The 12,135-nt window shown below is 44.7% G+C and overlaps 1 protein-coding gene across 1 annotated transcript in view; it reads right to left on the reverse strand.

The window, feature by feature from the left end:
• LOC137346472 (GAS2-like protein 2A) overlaps window positions 1-12,135 on the reverse strand; it is a 74,460-nt gene that overhangs the window by 23,739 nt on the left and 38,586 nt on the right. The window contains exon 3 of the mRNA XM_068009925.1: window positions 4,734-4,841. Within this exon, the coding sequence (XP_067866026.1) occupies window positions 4,734-4,841 (108 nt within the window). The remainder of the gene's footprint in view (window positions 1-4,733; window positions 4,842-12,135) is intronic.

The raw sequence follows: 12,135 nt of genomic DNA on the forward strand, positions 1-12,135 counted from the left end.
TATGTAGGAGTCAGGCACCAAATTTCAGTATCAAATTATGGGATCATTTTTGACATACAAATAAAATCTGTCACCCACTTTGATGGAAGAGAGGATTTTAAAAAAGATATTTGTTCCTGGGATGTGGGCATCACTGGCTAGGCCAGCATTTATTGCCCATCCCTAATTGCTCTTAAGGTGGTGGTGATCTGCCTGCTTGAACTGCTGCAGTCCATGTGGGGTAGGTATATCCACAGTGCTGTTGGGAAGAGAGTGCCAGGATTTTGATCCAGCGACAGTGAAGGAACGGCGATATAGTTCCAAGTCAGGATGGTGTGCAGCTTGGCTGCTGCTGCATACCCCTGAGTGCACGCACACTGGCTTTGGCGCACTTCGGCGGTCTTCCTCTGGGCACCTGAGGCCTGCAGGGCCCTGGCTGCCTGAGGGCCTCCTGTGCCAGCATAGGACTGTCCTCAGACGTCGTGCCTGCAGGAGCTGGACTCATCAGCAGAGGGGCCAAGTAGCTGGTGTCCATATTGGAATCACCCTGAGGGGGTACCCTAGATGTGGCGCGCATGCTCGCCTCCTCCCTCTCAAGGCTCGTAAAGCTTCGCTGCTTTCCTGAGAAGGACCAGGAGCAGAGACGCTCTCCAGGCCCCTGGTCTCTCTCTCCCCTTGCCAATGCTGTGTCCAACTCATGGCCGAGGCGAAGGTTTGCAGGTCAGCACGTATCAGTGGAATCTGGCTCTCCATGAGGGTTGTCAACCTCTTGATGGAGGAAGCCATGTGCTCACATGCCTGGGACATGGCAGCTGTCATGGCCTGGATGGACTCCCCCACTGTCCACTCAAGGCTGCACATGGCCTGTGACATCTCTGCCAGATGCTCCCTTAACTCTTCCTGCAACTCCAGCGTGCCCTGTGCTGCCGACATCAGAGGATCATCAGCCTGGGCTCAGCATGGGCCCGGACACCCACAGTCCTCCGACTATCAGAGGTGTTGCCTTTCTCAGCCTCAGCCATCTGTTCGGGCGCATGTGTGCTGCTCTCACCAGCTTGTGACCCAGATTCTGAAGGCGAACAGATTCACACCAAGGTGAATATATATGTGCTGGTGGAAGGTGCAGGAGTGTCATGGAATGCTGCATCCTCTGAGGTTGTCTTCCTCAGAGGTGGTGGAAGTCTCCAGGGCTTCCAATGTTGATTCGGAGCATCGCCCTGCAAGATATAAAGTGAAGAGGATAAATTTAGGTTTTATGGTACAAATGTCACAATGACAGCATAGTCTCCAAATATGAAATGTTATGCGAATCATTGCATTTGTGAAAAATCAGTCTGTTCGCCCAGGACCCCAACGCTCCACATCCAAAACAGCATGCGCTCCCTGGCTGCCAGCTAACACCAGCACCTCTTTGGCTTGCAAGAGTGGCCTCAGCTCTGGCACCCCGCCACCGGTCCTGCACGCCTCTCGACTATTGTGCACCCTCTTCGCCTGGAAGAGCAGGGATGCAGATATCAAACATTGCCAAACAACATGGCACGTGTCACAACAGGGGCATTCCAACAACTGGTGGGGGAAGCTTAGTCTGGCATAAGCACTCATCCTGTCATGGATGTGCCATGCTCTGAGGGGTCAATAAGAGCGAATTGATTCACCCATGTGGCATCAATCCTCCCTGCCTGGCCTCCCTGTCTGGCATGGCTGTGGCACCCATGTGCCAAGGGGATACACAGGTCAAATGGAGCCATTCTGCAAATTGCTATTTACCATTGCTGAGCACATGAATCATTCACCCTCTTGTGGCACTGTGCCCAGTCTCAGTGGATGACCCCACGGCAGCTTACGTCCTCTGCAATCTCTGTCCAGGCTTGCTTGGTCAGGCGGGAGGACCTCTTACCATCACTGGGGAAAAGGACCTCCCGCCTTTCCCTTGCAGCCTGGAGGAGAGTGAGCAGGGAGGCACTGCTAAACCGTGGGGCCACCCTCCCTCGCAACTCTTCCATTTGCAGTTGCCTTCCAGGGGGTGGTGCTTCAGAGATGGGGCTGTGCTGCAGGCACTCCTGGCTGATGAGCCCCTGTAGCACAAGAGAAAAGTAGGCAGAGCTTTCATGCAGGAATAAGTGCCTTTTAAAGATGGCGCCAGCAACCGCTTACGAATCAGCGGATGCATCCCCGGCATCGGAGAGCCCGCCCCCTGTAAGGGATTGACGCGGCAGGACACACATACACACGCGCGCACACTGTTGGAGGTCAATCATCCCAGTCCATCACTGCAGGAGTTCCTCAGGGTACTGTCCTCAGTCTAACCATCTTCAGTTGCTTCATCAATGTCCTTCTCTGCATCATAAGGTCAGAAATGGATGATTGCACAATGTTCAGCACCACTCGTGACTCCTTAGATACTGAGGCAGCCTGTCTCCAGATGCAGCAAGATCTGGACAAGATCCAGGCTTGGGATGATAAGTGGCAACTGACATTTGCGCCACACAGGCAATGACCATCTCCAACAATAGAGAATCTAACCATCTCCCTTTGATGATCAATGGCATTACCATCACTGAATCCCCCACTGTCAACATCCTGGGGGTTACCATTGACCAGAAACTAAACTGGACCAGCCACATAAATACTGTGGCTACAAGAGCAGATCAGAGACTGGGAATTCTGTGGTGAGTAACTCACCTCCTGACTCCCCAAAGCCTGTCCACCATCTACAAGGCACAAGTCAGGAGTGTGATGAAATACTCACCACTTGCCTGGATGGGTGCAGCTCCAAGAACACTCAAAAAGCTCAACACCATCCAGGACAAAGCAGCCTGCTTGATTGGCACCCCATCCACTACCTTCAACATTCCTCCCTACACCACTGACACACAGTGGCAGCAGTGTGCACCATCTACAAGATGCACTGCAGCAAATCACCAAGGTTCCTTCCATAGCACCTTTCAAACCCGTGACCTTTACCACCTAGAAGGACAAGGGTAGCAGATGCATGGGAACACCACCACCTGCAGGTTCCCCTCCAAGCCACTGACCATCCTGAGTTGGAACTATATCGCCATTCCTTCATTGTTGCTGGGTCAAAATCCTGGAATGCCCTTCTTAACACCATTGTTGGTGTACCTTCATCCCAAAGACTGCAATGGTTCAAGAAGGCACCTCACCACCACCTTCTCAAGTGCAGTTAAGGATGGGCAATAAATGCTGGCCTAGCCAGTGATGCCCACATCCCACAAACAAATTTAAAAAGAAATCTACTCAAGAGGTTCTAATTATTTGATGGTTCAGCTTGAGGGTTTAACTATGAGCTGATCTGAGATTAGGCTTCTGTCTTCACCTCCTAGGGTATTAAAAGGTGCACTTACACTACAACAGCACTGTCTGATTTTCCTTCACACTGATGTGGCAGCTACTGTGTAAATGCAGCATAAATCCAGCACTCATTTTGCTTTGGAGTCAGTTCAGGGTTTTGTGCTCAATTTACAGTCAAGATTTAGCATTGGTGCCCAATGGTGGAGTGTTAGTTTTACACCTACAGCAAAACTGGGCACCAAATGCTAGTTTGCTCAGAAACTGAAAATAATAGTGGAAAATTAATAATTGCAACATAATTATGATGTTAGGTTGTGGTGAAAGAAGCAGGGAGGAGGCTTGAATGAGGCATAAACACCGGCATGGAACTGTTAGGCCGCACGTCTTGTTTCTCTGCTGTAAATTCTCTAATTCTATGCAGTGCAGTAAATTATATTCAGCTGATTAGCAGGAAATTCTGAGATCCATTTACATGATGAATTGTTACACATTTAGCTGAACTAATTACAATCCGCATAAACAAGACACTGAAAATGCCCACAAGGTCAAACCTTCTTAGCCACTTCATTGCAGAGCAACAGGTCAAAATATGAACTTGAATCTGATCACAACACCCAGCATTCCCTGAAAAGCTGAGTTGAAACATCGGCGTCAGTATGGCATAATGCCAACTTTCAGCACCAAAGATCGAAGATGTTTGCATGTGAGTCAGTTACGCTGGATTTTACGCTATGCCCAAGTTCCTCAATCTTTGGGGCCAACTCAGCAAAGTCTCTGCTGAAACCCTCTTCCGCTCATTAACATAACTCTGCCCATACAGGAGACCAGAAAGCTCAAGTTTCCTGCATTTCTGCTCTTTCCAAACAGGCCTTAAATTTGGGCCCAAACTTTTAGGCACAGAAGAGGCCCAAAGTCATATTTCTGATGCTGTACAACAATCTTTTAAAAATGATTTTCATTTAAGCTTCTCTTCGGTGAGATCTACACTATATTTTCCATTTCTGATTCCATAGAAATGCAATGAGTTATATTAAAAATTGAAAAGCTTGCTTTTTCAGAAATATGCTGTACCCAATACGCATACATCATAGTTCAATGGCTTTAAATATTAACCTTCATATATAAAAAGGGACGTGAAGATGGAATATGGTGTACATTCTGGCCTTTCTTCAGGTCCTGATTGTTAAAACTGACATAACCAATCCCGAATATACAAACAGCAAGAAATGTCAGCATAAGTACCAGTCAGCAAGATCAGCATAAATTCTGGAGTAATTTGTTGTTTGAGGAAATTCCAGGCCTATATCTTAAAGGAGACATATGTGCTCCAAATAAAAAATAATTGAGGTTGTCTATGTCATTTGTAATATTGTAGACTGGATACTGCGGTCATATCCATGGAGAAGTGCCCCTTTAATATAAGGAACTGGAAATCCACTCACCCTCACGAAAATCAAGGTGCTGGAGTCCCCCACTTTGTACTTCCCTTCGGAGACTTTTACCATGGGAAACTGATCAGGACAGGTACAACGACTCACAAGGTGACGTACCTGCCAGGTTAAAAAAGGAAAGAACTTGCATTTAAATAGCACCTTTCACAACTTCAGGATGTCCCAAAACATTTGACAACCATTTAAGTACTTTTTCCAGTGTGATTACTGTTGCAAGGTTGGAAACACAGCAGCCAATATGCACACAGAAAGCTCCCAAACACAGCAATGAAATAAATGAGCAGATATTCAGTTTTAGTGATGTTAGCGAGGATTCCCCTGCTTTTCTTCAAATAGCGTCAGAGATCTGTGACATCCAGAGGGCAGACAGAGCCTTGATTTAACACCTCATCTGAAGGAGGGCACTTCCAAATAGTGCAGCACTGGATTATCAGCCTACATTTTGTGCACAAGTTACTTGAGTAGGGTTTGAACCTATATGGTAAATACCAGGAAGCCACAGCCGACAAAGAGATGGCTTAGAGCTCAGGTGTAATTGGAGCAGAATTAAATCGATAAATTACCATGTTAGCATTTCTGTCCTTGGAATTCTCAATCTTACTGCGATTTACACCCTGAGTAAAGAGCAAAATATTCTACACATATCTTGCGACAAGCACAGGAACAATTCAAAAAAGATGGCTCTGAAAAATGATATAACTGCAATCAAAGTGGAATGATATACATAGTTCTTACCTAATGGTGGCACACATTGAGTTTGATTTTCTATTGGGCTGCATTTGTTGCAATGTGCAATTTTGTTCAGAGTCAATTCAGAACCGTTGATTGACGTGAAAGTGAATATAAGCAAAAGTATTGGGTTTATCCAGTTTTGTAAATGCTGTCAGAGTCCTGACATTGACAGCGTTGATCTGTCGTACCAAGCCTGACTAGATTAACCCTGATTGAGCAGGTTACAGCTGGCTGGTGGAAGGGGCGGGACTGATGGGCTCAATGGCCTTTCCAACCTCTATTCTTGTGCCCTTTCTGTTCTATGGACACTCTCCATGACCCATGTTCAGAAAGAAGAGAAACAAAGGCATTTTCTCGAGGTAAAGACGCAGCTTGGTCCTCCTGCCATTCCCACAAAGTAAGTGACATAAAATTTCGCTTCCCACCCCCCCCCCCCCCCACCCCTTAGACTGGGATTTTAATGAAGAGAAAATTGTGGGTTGCTGTTGTGCATACCAGGGAACCGCACATCGTGTAAAAGCAGAATCATCACACAATAACAGCTTATCGTGTTTTTGGGACCTCCCAAAACATTTCATAACCAATGGATTACTTCAGTACAGTTCCAGTCACTATTATATAGGCAAATACGGTGCTGATTTGTGCACAGCAAGGTCCCACAAATCACAAGTAAGATTAATAGTTGTTAAACTTCTTTTCCTATGGCTGATTGAGAGGGGAATGTTGGTCTAAGACACCAGAACTCCTCTGCTTTTCTTCAAATAACACCATAGGTTCTCTTAATGACCACGTGAACAGACCTCAGTTTCTATCATCCAAAATTCACCTTTAACAGTGTAGTACTAACTCAATACTACACTGAAGTGCCAGCTTAGCTTCCAACAAAGGTTAGTTGCATTTACATAGTGCCTTTGATGAGGAAAACTATTGTCCCAGAGACATGAAGATAATGAACACTGAGCCAAAGAAGGAGCGATTAGGAAGAGTGACTACAAGCTAGGTCATCCTGTTTTTAGGGAGGATCTTGAAGAGGGAGAGGGAGTTGAAAAGGTGAGGGCATTCCAGACGGTAGGGCCTGGATGGCTGAAGCCACAGTAGCAACTGATGGGGGTCCAGAGATGGGGAGTTCCATCAGAGACCAGTGGAATGGCAAGCTCAGGAGGAGGTTGTGGAGGTGGGGGAGAAGGAGGTTAGAGTGATAGAGGCAAATAGATGATGGCGGGATGAAAATACAAGGACAAAAATTTTAAATTTAACTTGGAAACCAGGATCCAATGTAGGTCAATGGACACAAGGGTGATGGGACTTGGTGCGAGTTAGGAGATAAGCAATATGATGGACTGTAGCAGTTCAAGAAGGCAGCTCACTGCCACCTTCTCAAGGGCAATTAGGGATGGACAACAAATGGGTGAGCTGAAGTTTATGGAGGATGGGAGGGCCAGGAGAGTATTGGAGTAATTGAAGCAAAATACTGCGGATGCTGGAAATCTGAAATAAAAACAAGAAATGCTGGAACCACTCAGCAGGTCTGGCAGCATCTGTGGAAAGAGAAGCAGAGTTCCGATGAAGGGTCGCTGACCCGAAACATTAACTCTGCTTCTCTTTCCACAGATACTGCCAGACCTGCTGAGTGGTTCCAGCATTTCTTGTTTTTATTGGAGTAATTGAGCCTGGCTATGGCAAAGGCATGAATGAGGTTTCAGCAGCTAATGGGATGAGACAGGAGTGGAGGCAGGCAATGTACAAAGAGAGAAGTAGACAGTTAGAAGTTCAGCTTGGGATTAAACTGGACCCAAGATTGTGAACGCTCTGGTTCAACCTAAGGCAGTGGCCAAGTGTCAGGCAAGCCCCCACCTGCCAAGGATGAGGAAAATTAATTTCGCCACATGAGCATTGATTTTCAACTGCTGATGGTGAAGAAAGAACTTGCTTTAAAAAATAATTGGAGACTTTGGCTGGAGAGAGACATTAGCATATCCATAGACAAGTACTTCAAAAAGGACAAAGGAGTTATTCCCTGCTCCAATTTAATCCACAATGGACCTTTAATTACCAGAAGTTGCAGCATTCCAGGTTAACTACTGAGATGGCCGAATACACAAACAGACGTGGTCAGGGCCAGTTTGGTCACATGACTGACTGACTGTTAGAGTTTTGTGAATATGAACTTCCAACAGGGATTTTGAACTCAGTACGCTGTTTTCTCCAGGACTGAGAAAACCTCTCTCCTGTCTGCTCTCATCTTGCTCTCACCAGCTTTGGAAACCATTGAAGACATATGAACCCCAAGAGAGAAAAGTCTCCTACAGTGAACTAGGTTTAAGAAGAATACTGTGCCCCAACGAAAAGTAAGAGCTTTCTACAATCAAGGACCCTACAGCGAGCTCGAAACACAGTAAAAAAAAAACCCTCTTCAGAGATTGCCTCAAACCCCTCCATTTTATTTTTCTTCTCTTTTCTGTCTCTATTTGCATGTGCATATCGCATGTGCATGCTAGCGTGGGTGCAGCGTGTATCTGCAGGCATTAACCAAATCAGAGTTTAAGTTTAAGGTTGAATAAATTTCACTTTTCTTCTTTAAACCTTTGGTCTTCCCAATGTTCAAATGGATGAACTTAAGGCTCATCTAAGCCTGGATGTCAAGCAAGAATACAGAAGCAGTCGCAGGGTTAAGGTGATGGAGAGATAGAGCAAGGGTCAACATGTAGATGAGGAGGAAAAGGAGGCCAAGGATGGACTACATATGAACATACAAATTAGGAGGAGTGGGCCACTCAACCCCTCGAGCCTGCTCTGCCATTTAATAAGTTCATGGCTGAACTGATTACTCCACATTTCCACCTACCCCGATACCCTTCCATCTCTCTCTCTCTCTCTCTAGTTCTAGATTCTCCCAGAAGAGGAAACATCCTTTCCACATCCACCCTGTCAAGACCCCTCAGGATCTCATGTTTTAATCAAGTCGCCTGTTCCTCCAAGTTCCAGTGGATACAAGCCTAGCCTGTCCAATCTTTCCACGTAAGACAGCCCACCCATTCCAAGTATTAGTCTCCAGAGCATTTACATCCTCCCTTAAATAAGGAGACCAGTACTGTACACAGTACTCCAGATTGGTCTCACCAATGCCCTGTATAGCTGAAGCATAACCTCCCGACTTTTGTATTCAATTCCCCTCACGATAAATGATAACATTCTATCAGCTTTCCAAATTACGTGTTGTACCTGCATACTAACCTTTTGTGATTCATGCACTAGGACACCCAGATCCCTCTGTATCTCAGAGCTCTGCAACCTCTCACCATTTAGATAATATGCTTTTTTATTCTTCCTGCCAAAGTGGACAATTTCACACTTTCCCACATTATACTCCATTTGCCAGGTCTATCTATATCCCTTTGTAACCCCCTTATGTCCTCTTCACAAGTTACTTTCCTACCTATCTGTGTCATCAGCAAATTTAGCAACCATACCTTCGGTCCCTTCATCTTAGTCATTTCTATAAATTGTAAAAAGTTGAGACCCCAGCACAGATCCCTGTGGCACACCACTCGTTGCATCTTGCCAACCAGAAAATGGCCCATTTATGCCTACTTCCTGTTAACTAGCCAATCTTCTATCCATGCCAATATGTTACCTCCCTACACCATGAGGCTTTATTTTCTGCAATAACCTTTGATGTGGCACCTTATCAAATGCCTTCTGAAATCCAAGTACAATGCATCCACCTGTTCCCCTTTATCCACAGCACACGTAACTCGCTCAAAGAACTCCAATAAATTAGTTAAACATGATTTCCCTTTCACAAAGCCATGTTGACTCTGCCTGATTACCTCGAATTTTTCTAAGTGCCCTGCTATAACTTCTTTAATAATAGTTTCTAACATTTACCCTAAGACAGATGTTAAGCTAACTGGCCTGTAGTTTTCTGCTCTGTCTTCCTCCCTTTCTGAATAAAGGAGTTACATTTGCTATTTTTCAATCTAATGGAACATTCCCGGAATCTAGGGAATTTTGGAAAATTAGTACTAATGCATCACTAGTCACTTCTTTTAAGACCCTAGGATGAAATCCTTCAGGATGTGGGGACATGTCAGCCTGCAGCTCCAACAATTTGTTCCATACTACTTCCCTGGTTATTGTAATTTTTTTGTGTTCCTCCCTCCCTTCCATTTCCTGACTTACAGCTAATACTGGGATGTTACTTGTTTACTCAACAGTGAAGACCAATGCAAAATATCTGTTCAATTCATCTGCCATCTCCTTATTATCCATTATTAATTCCTCAGACTCACTTTCTATAGGACCAATGCTCACTTTGTTAACTCTTTTCTTTTTTAAATATCAATAGAAACTCTTACTGTCTTTATATTTCTAGCTAGCTTCCTCTCATACTCTAATTTTACTTTCCTCATCAATCTTTTAGTCATTCTTTGCTGTTTTTTATATTCTGTCCAATCTTCTGACTTGCCTCCCATCTTTGCGCAATTATAGGCGTTTTCTTTAAGTTTGATACTATCTTTAACTGTTTTAGTTAACCACGGATGGCGGGTCCTCCCCTTGGGATTTTTCTTTCTCGTTGAAATGTATCTATTCTATGTATTCTGAAATATCCCCTTAAATGTCTGACACTTCATCTCTATTGATCTATACCTTAACCATTTTTGCCAGTTCACTTTAGCTAGCTCTACTTTCATGCCCTCATAATTGCCCCTATTTAAGTTTAAAATACTAGTCTTGGACCCACTCTTCTCTCCCTAAAACTGAATGCAAAATACAATCATATTATGATCGCTGCTACCTAGGAGTGCCTTAACTATGAGGTCATTAATTAATCCTATCTCGTTGCACAATACCAGGTCTAGTATAGCCTGCTCTCTGGGTGTCACCAGAATGTATTGTTCCAAGAAATTATCCCTGAAATATTCTATGTACTCCTCATCTAGGCTACCTCTGCCCATCTGATTTTTCCAGTCTATATGTAGGTTAAAATCCCCCATAATTATCGCTGTATCTTTCTGACAAGCTGCCATTATTTCCTCCTTTATACCCCGTCCTACAAGGTCATTGGAGATGATAGTGCAGGAAAGGCTACTGAATCCTACTGTGGGGCTGTAATCTATGCCAGTCACTAATCTTACCAACTAGGCTACTCCTCAGCAATGTTCCCTTTAAGCTGCACGTGTATTCGGCCATGCTGCAATCATGATGGTACCTTGCAGGCCACTCACAAGCAGTCCCCTTTAAAATTCTGCAAGTGCGTGGACAGGCAGAAAAATGTACAAGTTCCACGCATTGAAATAAACATTGAAAATGTAGAGGGATCATTGCTCCGTAGACATGTGACATCAGTCGATGGGCCGAATGGCCTCCTTCTGTGGTGTAAATGACTATGACTGTCACACCCACTTTCCTAAAAATGACCACAACCCACTGGCCCCTTGTGCATCCTGTCAATGAAAGATTCAAAAAGTGGCTCCAGTGTCCCAAAGCCTGTCTGGTGCTGGTTTCCATGAATAAATCTGTGCTTTTGCTTGCTTTAAAAAAATGCCACCTCTCCAATTTTCCTTCTTCCCCCACCCACCTCTCTTAAAAGTGTTGAGTTATGCCACAGGAGCCATGCCCTCTCTTGGACACTATAGCAAGTGTTCACTGAATCTCTAGCACACAAAGACGCCAGTCCAATTATCATGCTTGTCTGTGCTCTTCAACTGGAGCTATATACTCCAATTCCATTTCCTTGCACTTCCCCCCACAACCCGCACCACCCCCCCCCCCCCATCTCATTCCCACACTCTTTTCTATTCTTCTTTTCTAAATATTTAATTCTCTTTTTAAATAATGTTATACTCCTTGCATTGATGACTACTTTGGGTAAAGCATTAGAAATCTCAGTATGAAAAAGATGTTCCAAATTCCGCCTTCATGCTTCCGCAACTTGTTACACATTCACCAACCAAGCGGAAAACACTGCTCGCTATTAACCCCCTCAAAACCTTTCCAAAAACTTGTATTAGATCCTCCTTCACCGATTTTTCAAGCCTTCCTTCATTTGGAAAATTCTTTTCTTCATGCAGTTGATAGATCAGATAGAGGGAATCAATTTCCTCTGGTGGGGAGCCCAGAAAAAAGGGACATAGCCTTAAAATTAGAGCTAGACTGTTTAGGGTTGGTGTCAGGAATCATTTCTTCATGCAAAAGAAAGTGGAAATTCAGAACACTCTTCCCTGCAAAAAGCTGCGGGGGGTCGGGGGTTGGGGGAGGCCTTGCTTCTGTACTAAATAACTTGATGTATAAACTCCAGGATGTTTTTTGCCTCTCTGTGATCCTTTCAACCGCACTCCCGTCTTTAAAGATCTCTGCATTTGCTCCCCTAAACTTTTGTTGCTACATTCAGTGAAGAATCTTAGCCCAGGTAGACTCTCCTTCACAGTTCTTTTTTCCTGAAGGCACTGCCTCATAATTTCCTACTTTAAACTGCACTTGCCACCTAGAACCATAGAAAAGTTATGGCACAGAAGGAGGCCATTCATCCCATTGTGTCTGCGCCAGCTGAATAAAAAAAAACTAGCCACTCAATCTAATCCCATCTTCCAGCACCTGGTCCATAGCCTTGGAGGTTACAGCACTTCAGGTGCATGTCCAGGTACCTTTTAAATGAGTT

Source organism: Heterodontus francisci, chromosome 30 (genome assembly GCF_036365525.1).
Source record: "Heterodontus francisci isolate sHetFra1 chromosome 30, sHetFra1.hap1, whole genome shotgun sequence".
In the NCBI taxonomy this organism is placed as follows: domain Eukaryota; kingdom Metazoa; phylum Chordata; class Chondrichthyes; order Heterodontiformes; family Heterodontidae; genus Heterodontus; species Heterodontus francisci.